At 33.3% G+C, this 11,388-nt stretch overlaps 1 protein-coding gene across 1 annotated transcript; it reads right to left on the reverse strand.

Annotated features, from left to right (window-relative positions):
• Nucleotides 1-886: 886 nt before the first annotated feature.
• On the reverse strand, nucleotides 887-5,706 carry LOC133670943 (serine carboxypeptidase-like 25). Its single transcript, XM_062091541.1, has 8 exons — nucleotides 5,267-5,706; nucleotides 3,791-3,994; nucleotides 2,902-3,077; nucleotides 2,301-2,582; nucleotides 2,027-2,157; nucleotides 1,833-1,928; nucleotides 1,623-1,728; nucleotides 887-1,278 (listed from the first exon to the last, which is right to left on the reverse strand). Exons 1-8 carry the CDS (start codon nucleotides 5,532-5,534, stop codon nucleotides 1,135-1,137), a joined length of 1,407 nt encoding a protein of 468 aa, XP_061947525.1. The 5' UTR covers nucleotides 5,535-5,706; the 3' UTR covers nucleotides 887-1,134.
• Nucleotides 5,707-11,388: the final 5,682 nt, after the last annotated feature.

Genomic DNA, 11,388 nt, shown 5'->3' on the forward strand with positions numbered 1-11,388 from the left:
ACCTGTGGATGACATGTACAGGAAAATGATGTTATTATAAATAATTCTTCCACGACATCCATACAAAAAGTAGATAGACATCAAGGCAAAAACAATTCAATCAAGAAAAAGCTGACCAGTCAATGTTTGAATTTGTTTTTAAATAGCATATTCTAAAAAAAAAAATTTTAAAAAATAATATGACCAAACTTTTAAAAAAAAAATTCAAAGTTAATGGGTTACTGTTTGGAAGTGTGGGTAAACTTATATTTTTTTTAAAATAATTTTTTTATTAAAAATTAATTTTTTTGTATATTTTGATTTTGTTAAAAATTATTTTTTTTATATTTTGATGTACTGATCTTAAAATAATTTTTAAAGAATAAATAAAATATTATTTTGATATATTTCATCATAAAAAACACTTTAAAACACAATCATAATCATACTCCCAAATAAACAACTAGCATAACACAACTCAATAAGCTGGAAATAACATGATATATTGATTTTTATTTTTATTTTTTAATTTAATTTAAGATTTCATATAATAGTTAAGCTTTACAATTAAAACAACTGATTGGGGGAATAAAATAAATTTTGTAAATAAATTATTTTGATAACCCAAGATTTTGAAAAAAATAAAAAGTTTTAATAAATTGGTAAATATTAAAAATAAATAGTAAATAAAACAAACTTTTTATTCTGTACGAGAAAATAATTTTGTTTAGAAAAAAATAGGAATGGGATTAGGGTTCATATTTGTGTGATATAGAACTAATTTAAAAATATAGATAAGTACTGAGAATAAAAAACACATAGAACAAATTATTTATACTAAATAATTTTTATTAAAAAGGGTAGGGATTAGATTAGGGTTTATGCAGAAAAAAAAATCAATTAAAAATAGATAAAACAATTTTTTTATCCATTAAAGAAAAGGCACGGACTGGATTCGAACTAAAGCACAATCACAGAGCAAAACCCTCTCCATTCCATCTGCCTCTCCCTGCTTTTACACAGTCAAACTCTTTCTTCCTACCGAAATTCCTCAATGGTTAAATAAAATCTCTGTCTACATTGCAACAATAACAACACGAAAGAAACTATGTTTTACTAAATTGGAGAGATTTTTCTTTCCTTTTTTGTTTTATTTCAAGACCTAGGAAGGGGATCCCCTTTCAAGAATGATTTGAATAGCTGAAGAGCTGCTCTGGGCTTGAAAAGTGGCACTTCATGGCCAGCCCCTCTCACTGTTGCAAATGTCAGCCCTTCGTATACCTCTGTCCAGCCTCCCACCTTCACAAACATCCAAACACAACAATTCAAAAACCCTTCCCTTTCTTAACATACAGATTCATTTCCATATCTAGTTAGTTTGAAGATTCGTATCCGAGATTGATTTGCTGATATTAAAAATAAATTTTAAAAAGTAAAATAATCATCAAATGGTGTTAGATTCTGGTAAATTACAAAGTTTGTTAGCCTCGATCTCGTTGACTTTGTATCCTATCAATCTGTTGAAATATATTAAACAAGGACTAATTCTTGCAGGTTTCCCTAGTCGGATTATAAGCATATTATCACAACATTCTATCAATTCCAGTATAACATAAACAAAGAACATGGGACAGAATCCTTACCTGCTTCTTAACATACCAAGGATACCATGGGATCTTTGTTGCTAATTTAAGATTTGCAAGGGAGTATCTAGTAGCTGTAACTGGGACCACTGAGTCGACGTCGCCACTGCAGTGGATCGATAGGAGAAAAAAAAAGTGATTAACTGTTAAAAATTATATATGAAAAACAATTCTGTAGAGTCGTTAGATTAACCAAGACAAATATCTCACCTGAATACCCAAATCCTCAATCCACTAGCAAGCATTTCTCTGTAAATTGGGAGAACTGAAACATCCGAGTCGTTCCAGTTGCGATTTAGGACCTCACTGTATAAGCAAAAACATCAGTTTAGTTCTTGGAGTAAATGCATGGATTCTCTTGATTTTTTTTGTCAGTGCAGTTGCCTAGAGCTCTGGTAATTCACCTGCAAGCAGTCCACTTGTATGGAATCTTGGTCACATTGGCATGAAGTTCTTTCTGCACATCCGGCCTATTGTAATAGATCTCAGCATATTTTTCAGTACAAGGATCATAGCCAGATATTTGTCGGAAAACCTGATAGTTATAGAAAAAATAGGAGATATATCAATCATTTTGTACCTAAGCATATAGCATATGTTTTTTTTTTTTTTTTTGACAAAATCTACCCAGAAATACCAGTCTTCTCAGTATTGCTAAAGCTTGATTTATATATATACCTTATGGGGATGGTGAGGCAATCGAATAGTGTGACGGGTGGAGGTGCTGCCATCAGAGTTGTTACAAGGGGGTGAATAAATGTTGTACTGGTCAATATTGCCAAATTCTTGATCCATGGCATAACTATACAATGATTCACATTCGTCTGACTCCTTCTGCCTTCGAAAATCACAAGTGTTGACGAGCTGCTGATATGTTTTATCAGAGATCATTGCATGGCTCCACCAGTATGTCACTGTTCCAAGGTTGTCATAATAGTTGTCTGTAACTGCATTCCCAACCTGGAATCCATTTCATAATAATTTATAGATTATATAAATGCAATACACGGGGACGTAATTGTCTGATGAATATACAATTTATAGATTATATAACTGAAATCATCACTTTGACGTTTTACAAAACCAGGCACAGGCACAGCATTTCTAATTGCCTGATGAATGCGACCTGGAAGCTGTGATCTTAATCAGCAACGAAAACCGTTTTCTAGGAATGGAACTTCAGCCCATGATTTCGTCTGGTTGTGATTGTGCATAACACAAAACTGAAAACAAAGCAATGCAAATGGATCTTATAGGTAGTAGTGGGATAAAAAGTTACCATAAATCCTTTGAGATTTATTGGATGCTTGGACCTTTTATTGTACTTTGTAATTTCTCTAGCCAGCTGAGGAACATAATGTCCTGCATAACTCTCGCCAGTAAGGTACACTTCCCGGTGCTTGTATCGCGGGAAGCGATTCATCCATCCAAGCAGGAACTCCAGTGAGTCCGTGGCTGATCATTATTACAAATTAGATTGAAATCGCAATAAATACAACAGCAAAGACCGAAGCATGCTCATCATATGGCTTGTAAAATTTCCTATTTCAGATATTCATGAAGTGCACTAATACGTCGAGCGGCTTACATCATATTTCAAATTTTCAATCACAGACAATACACAAACTATAGTAGTCCTGCAAGGATTAAAATACTATAACAAGCTTCCCCTGGCCGGCAATGATAACATGGACCAAGGCCCGTGTATCTAACAATATGCAATATACATGGAGGCATATCAATAATAATAAGACTCGACCCCATGGTCGACCCATCCCAAGACCCAGTTAGGGGTCGAATGGGTTGACTGGGATCATCCCAAGTTTTTTTTTTTTCCTTCAACATCTTCACTAACCCTGTTCAGGACGGATTGATGATCACCGAGTTGAGCTGACCGAATCATGTAATTATGGGCATATCATGTTAAAGTATTACTTTTACGAATCATAATCATAAAGCAGTGATTAACTTGCTAAATCTAAGTTGATCAAAGAAATTACTTTACTACCAATGATAAGCACTAGGACCTATGGCATCATCATTTTAATATTGTAGTGGAGCTGGCTAGTTTTTCAAATCATGGCCTAAGAAATCACCTATATGCACACCTTCTTTTACAAGCAAACATAGCAATAACTTATCTAACGCTGGCATAAAATGACTTCTACCAGTGCGAACATCGCCAGTGTCAAGCACATCAGAAGACCGGTTGCTGTAAGAGAAGCCAACACCAGCAGGAGTTTCCAGGAACAAGAGGTTGGCCACAGAGTTCCATGAAAACTTGTTGAGGTATAATCCGGAGGCAGTCTTGTTGATTCTAAATGGGCCTATCTCCTCAGAAGCACCATACGCCACAGAAGAGCAACCAGGACCTGCTTATTTACAAGTAAAAGGAAAAGAGATTAAAACCATGACGTAGAAGAGATGGGTCTCAAAAACATACCAGATCATGCGGGTTTGTTAGAAATGGTCAGAGATCGTGCCAACAAATCTGACTCCACATCATGTATTTGCCTTAATATGCAAAGATTCTCTTAGACTCAACCCAATATACAGAGTGATCCAAGGATTGCATTGTAGAGACTTAATTTTCAAAGTCGGTACTGAAACTTGAGCTGACGAGTGTGGTTTAGCAAGAGAGGACAGATTGGGTTATGCTATAATTTCTTGGTTTAGTTAATGCATTGATGGTGCACCTGCACAAGCTGACAGAGATGACTAAATGAAGTCGTAATTGCTGTAACCTAATAATGAGGCCTCTTCCTGGTTGCTCTCGAGCAATTATCTCTCTTTCTATTTCACCCATTACATATTTTATTAGATATTCTATCGATTGATGGTTTCAAATATCCATTATTAATCTAAAATGAAATTTTATATAATTATCCAGAAAAGTTCATTTAAATTCAAGTTAAATCGGCATCCTGTACATGTACCTAGACGCATACGTATTTACTGTATCTTTTGGAGTCTTGTGTGCATTTTTTTAGCCTTTTCAAGGTGTCAAAATCTTCTGTTTCCTCATTGGTAGTTAACAAGGGTGGGAATGCGCCTAGTCATTCTACTATCATTTATTAGTAGTTGGGTCATCATTTTTAGCCATTGGTAGGCCATTCATGTGGGCACTGACCACTGCGCTTCTTTTCTACTCTTCTCACTAGTTTCTGCCTGCTGCATAAAAAGTAAAGGCACCTCATCGCAGATTAACCAGAGAGAACTAAATGAGTTAAACTTCCATGCCTCTTTTTGGATGAGTTTTAAGTTCCAAACAAAACAACGAAAAGAAAAGAGGTGTTTAAAAATTGATAGTGCAGTGTATAGAAACTCATAGTTCCAAAAGATATAGAAGAAGTCTCTAAAAATCTTCATCATTCGTTTCCATGCCTGCAACAAAGAAAGTTTCTGATATATGTCTATTTCTAGATATAGAAGGAGAAACAAGGGCTGGAGTAATTCTTGTACCAAATACAAGAAAATGCATGTTGACACAAGTATATCCCACTAATGTTTTCTTGAGAACACGACTAGGCAATATCCCTAATGACCGATATATAACAATGACAGAAAATCAAACTAGTGATGCAAAGAGACCTGTGGAGAAAGAGAAAGAGGAGAGGAGAGGGGAGGGGGGGGGGGGGTCTAACCTCCATTGAGCCAAACAACCAAGGGTTTAGACAAGGGGTCATGGACAGCCTCGGTGAGCCAGTAAAAGAGAGCTCTACCAACAGCTTTGTTTGCAGTAACATAGCCAGAGAATTGTTGAAAAGAGACCTTAGGCTGGCCAGGAAGTGAAGATATCCTGTCTGCTTCTTCTTCTTCATTCACTGCGTGGTGATGACTAGCACTAGAGAAAACAACTACGAGCAAAACAAAGACAATGAAAACAAAGATCTGTTTTTCAGCCATGACCATGGCCTTTTGTTGGTGGAAGAAGAAGCAGAAGTGAAGCAAACAAATGGGCCTGCACTTTCTAGTGTGTGCGCGAAGCTGAGTATGGAGAGTGTCACTCAGTTTGGATTAAATAGGAGAGAGGGGGAGGGAAGGCATGATCTATGGACAATCATCACCCAACAGCACAAGAATTTGGCCATTTGGGCACCCATTACATTTGCTACAGCAGAGGCCAATCTTGAAAAGACAATACTAGCCCCACCTTTTTTCTTATAATAAATATTGAGTCAATGCGGTGTCTCTATAAAAATCATAAATATTTTTTTTTTTAATTTTTCTGGAAAAGGGTTATCTTAATTTCTCTGTCTCAGGCAAATGGAACTGGGATCACATGGTTAACGCTTGCACATGAAACAGTCCCCTCTAATCCTCCATTAATTCCTCTTGTATTCATGTATCAAACTTTGACCGATACCTTGCTTTATTGCCTTCGTCGCTTCATCCATTACCATCACTCTCTCCCTCTGTTTTGTAATGATGATTTCCTCTCCGATGAGCTTCAAAAAGGGTGGTTTTCGCTATGTCATAAAGAAAATCTTAGTTTGTCATATACGGTAGTTGTTGTCCAGAGCGTATTACTTTAGTGCGAGGCTAATTTGTTGGCATCTGATCTTGTGCTAGCAATCATCGTCTCCTTGCAAAAAGATTTGCAGGAAACAGAAAGTCTTTCAAGCAGGAAAAGGGCCACAAGGCCACGAACCTTACATGCAGCTTGCTATGAGTGCATACCCTTTGAATTTGTGCTCACATAACTTAATAATAATCTTATTCACATAAAAATAATGATATACTTAATTCCAAATTAAAACTCAGAGGCAAACCCTAAATAATCTTCGCGTAAGCAAGGAGCTAGGTGGAAGTATAATAAAAAGCTTTATTCTCTGGCTCTCTTTACGTGCACGCGAGAAGGGTGTTTTGAATTCCATTTACAGTATACTGTGTGGGCATGGTGATGATGGCTGCCTTGGACTTGTATTGCCCTTCAAAGGGGTGTCAATGTCATCCTCCACTATTTTATTCCTTGCTCTACTCAGCAGTGCCGCTGCTGTTGCTGATAACAGATCATCATCGATCTTTTATCTTCTTCTCTCATCTTCGATACATTTCCATCAAATTTAGCATTTTATGCTCACATAATATGTCCACAGCATTGCTTAATCTAGTAATGCTTTGAACAGGGATGGGCTGTGTTTGGCCTTTCTTGTAAATTTATTTTCATGCATTTGGCAACACGCAAAGTTGCTTTGGAAGATTCGTTTACTCAAGTTTCTAGTTTTCTCTCAATAATCTCAACCGAGGATGTGAATACATGTTCTTTTGCTTGGTTTTCTGAACTAGTAGAGCTGGTAGCATTTATAGGGATGGTAATGTGGCATGATACATGGAGGTGTGTATATATATATATATGAAATAAAAACTAATGTTGAAGGGAAATTAAACTAAGAAATGGAAAAAAAAAACTGAGTGAATCTCCAACTTGGAATAAACAATTTTAATGTTAAAAGATAAAATTAAAAAAGATAAAAAATGATCCAAGTCAACCTAAGTTAATTCGTCAAACTCGTGACTCGAGTAACAAGACCGGGAAAATTTTATAAAAAGAAAAAAAAATTATGAATCCTAATTCCAAACCAACCAAATATATAATGATCATTTTACCCTTTATGAAAAAAGTAATGAACTGGCTTTTAGGGAAAAACATTGTTTGCGAGAGAATTTATTGTTCATTGAAACTATATAATGATCATTTTACCCTTTCTAAAAAAACTAACGAATTGGTTATTAGGGGTAAGATAGTCTTTTTATAAGGTTCATTAGTCATTATTAGATTGATCAAGGACAAGGAAGTCTTTTTCCAATTTAAAAGCACAATGAAATGATTAAATTACCATTAAAAACATATTTTTGTTTAATTGGCATCCAAGAGCTTTTTTGTATTTTTGTTCTAGTTTTTTTTAGTTACAATCAAGTTGGTTAAAAGAGAATTTGATATTTTAATAAATATAAAATATAATTAAAAAATCAAAACTAGCTAGCGCGTGCACCATATGTGCTAGCACATCCACCACTCCATCATATTCAATTAGTACGTACAATGGATTACGATGGCAAAAAATATCGTTGTTTGATGTTTTTATAATCATCTTAGTGAACCCTTTTTTCTTAGGCGATGCATATAGCTTAGTGACTTTTGATTTGATGTCAATAATTTTTTTTTCTTTTCTCTTTCCATCTCGATTTCTACGCCTAACCCTCTAATTTTTTAAAACAACTCTTCATTTTATTATTCTTTCAGATTTAATTCTTATTTTTTTTTATCACTATTTGTTTAATTTCAAATAATTTATACAATTGAGATTTTTTTTCAATTTCATCTTTTTTAAATTTTTTTATTTGTCAGATTTAATTTCTATTTATTTTGTTTGAGTTTATTTTTAATTATTTTTTTATGATCGTACTTCAATTTTGTTTTTCCTATTAGAACTAATTCTTATTCTTCTTTTGTACTCTGAAATTTTTTTGATATCCTTACAATAAAAATATATATTGGTATTGTTCTTTTAATCGTGAAAAGAAATAACGTATAAATGTAGTGGTAAACTAGCTGTACAAGATTTAGAAGCAGCACTACTTATGGCCCGGAGAGTAGAGAGTAGAAAGCGAAGCAGAGAGTAATGGGGGACAGTGCTTAGGAGTGAAGGTGGCGTTGACACTGTCCCAAGCATATCTAGGCCCCCCACACTCGGCACTGTCCCTCGCACAGCCATTGAAGAAACGGGGAAAGAAGTGAAAAAAAGGTGAGAGAGTCTTTCTCAGTTAGTCAATGGCCTCTATTTTTACCCTGCGCAAAGCCTTGAAATTAATGCCCATACGTTTCAGTGGAGGAACTGGGCGATGGGCAGCCATTATAACTTCCCAGAAGAAAAACTGAAACTGGGAACTCATAATTTTCTAGTGAATATTATTGTTTAATCGAGAAATCTTCAAGAATCAAGTTGGCTATGGAGAATTTCTTATTCTGAAAGGAGATTTTTACTCGCACTCAAGAAAAGTTTGGTCGTCTCTCTGTTACTGCTATGGACATGCCATCGTCGGAATGGCCACTGTTAATTACAGTGCAGTAGCAGCAGAGTCTAGCGTAGAAGATCATCTAAACACACGTGCCATTGACATGACCTCCCAATCAGAGTTGGATAAACTGCTTAGCCACTGGCTAAAGCTTCATTTCGATGGTCTTCTCTCTTCTGCATGCCCTCCTTTTGGCTTCGGTTTGCGTCATATTTAGACCACTGCTTGCGTAAAGATACAGTTAGTATATTTCACGCGGTTTGATGAATTTTGAGTATTACTTTAATTTCTTTGAACTAATTTTTTTTTTTTTAAAAAAAAAAAACCCATCAAATCAGCTTACAAAAATTCATTACAAAATGAGTTTTTACTATTTGGGGCAATAATATTTAATCCCACCAACAACTTCAAGAGTTCAAAATAAATTGCCTTACAGGAAAGGCAGCACGGTATGACTAGTTTTAATGATTCGTTGCGGGTCCATAATTTTTTTAGCAAAAAAAAAATAAATAAATATGCAAGTTTTAAATGTGTTTTTTTAGATTATAATTATAAATAAAAAATTTTATGCATATATTTAATTAAACAAATCAAGAACTATATATATCAATAAATAAATAAAAAGATGTTAATACGTCTATTTAACTTGTCCCGTTGCAAGTTAAATATTTTTTTTTTCTATCACAAAAGAATTAATGTATAGATATTATTAATATTTTTTTTTACATTGAGTAAAACAATATTACTATAAATTAAAAAACCGATGCTTACATATAATAAAATATACTAAAGATTTGCGCTAATGAAAACATGTAAAATCTCAAGCTAATTATTAGTGTAGCAGAATAATAGAATAATTTTGCAATTGTTACAGTAGAACACTAAAAGTGTAAAAAAATACATACAAAATAATAAAAATACATACAAAAAAAATATAAAAAGGCTAAGTGTAGAGTGGTAAATATTCAAAGTGTAAAAAAAAAAATTCCAAAAAAAGGAAAAACTAAAAAAATATAACAGAAAAATGAAAATAAGAAAAAAAAAATGATAATAAATTGGCCAAGTGTAAAATTATAAAAATATCAAGTATAAAGAAAAAAAATATAAGAAAAACTTGTGTTCTTAATTAAAAAACCTAAAAATTAAAATTTTATCACCGCTACGGTATCACTACAGTAACAAATTTGGCAAGATTTACAATCATGCCATTTTTACAGGAAATCATCATTTCCTTTGAGTATTTGTATAATTAGATCATTGTCCGTGCTACGCTACGGACAAATTATTTTTCTTAATGTAAAAAAATATATAGGTGTTACTAACATGTTTTCTAGTATAAATAAATTTAAATTGTATAAGGGTTGGCCTAATATGAGCGGATCAACTTGATGACTTTAAAGACAACCCGAAAAACTATTTAAAAATTAGTTTGACTAAAAACAAATCAAAGAAAACATGTTTTTTTTAAAAAAAAATATTGAGACAAAAACATAGTGGATCAACCCAGGTTAATCTACAAAATCCGTGATCCGGATCATGAGATCAAGATAACCTTATATAAAGCAAATTAAAACCACATATAAAACTCAATTCTCAATTAAACCAATGTTGAAGAATGAATATGAAAAAAATTCAATTAAAAAAAAAGAGAAAAAAAAACAACTCGAGTCAACTCGGGTTAACATGTCAAATTTGCAACCCAGGTCATGTGACAGAGATAAACTCCATATAAAGTAAATCAAAACAAATCCTAAAGCTCAATTCCTAACCAATACACATTATTTTCTGTGTTTGGTATTGTGGTAGCTGTTGTGGTTGTGGTTTGAAAAAAATTGTTTTATAGAAAGTACTTTTGATTAAGGTTGATTTGGTATTTATGTATGTTTAGTTAAAACTGTGGTTGAAATTGAGGTTGAACCAAAAATAGTTTAATGTGTTTGGTTAATAATGTTTTTGAAATTGAGGTTATAAAATAATTTTAAAAAATATATATTAATAATGATGGTTTTTAATTTAAATATTGTAGATTTACTATTGTTATTACATCATAAAAATAAATAATACTTTATATAAAATATTTTTTATTGTTCCATTAAATTATCTACAATTCCATCACGTATAAAATACATCTGACAAGGACTAAGCTCAATAAAATATAATCAGGAACAAAATTGGGATTGCGATCAAATTCTGCAAAATGTTACGTCATCAAGCAATCTCTGTCTAATTTATATAGTGTCATTGAATAATATTAAACACTAGTTTTTTGAATAAAACATAATTAAAAAATAAAAAATAAATTTTATTTTTTATTTTACTAGGTCGGACCTGGTTCAATGCATTTTGAGCTTTGAACTGAAACCGGTCCGACCGGAACAGTGTAGCATATACTGTTCATGTGAACAGTGTAGCATATACTGTTCATGTGAACAGTGTAGCCTTGCTACACTGTGAACAGTGTAGCCTTGCTACACTGTGAACATTGTATGCTACACTGTGCGCAAAAATAGTGGTTCTAGGCGCGCCATTGTTTATCGTTGAAACAAAAATAGCGAGAATCTGCTTTGTGAAACCCTGTGTTTTGAATGTAGTAACAGGTGGGGTCCATGAACAGTAAACCCTGTTTTTTTTTTAACCAAACATGCAAGAGCTGCGTTTTAAACAAAACACAGTTGCAGCCGCGTAAACAAATGTCGCCACAATGTTGAAGGATGATTTTTTTAAAAAAATCAATTAAAAAATATAA

Source organism: Populus nigra, chromosome 13 (assembly GCF_951802175.1).
Source record: "Populus nigra chromosome 13, ddPopNigr1.1, whole genome shotgun sequence".
NCBI classification, from domain to species: domain Eukaryota; kingdom Viridiplantae; phylum Streptophyta; class Magnoliopsida; order Malpighiales; family Salicaceae; genus Populus; species Populus nigra.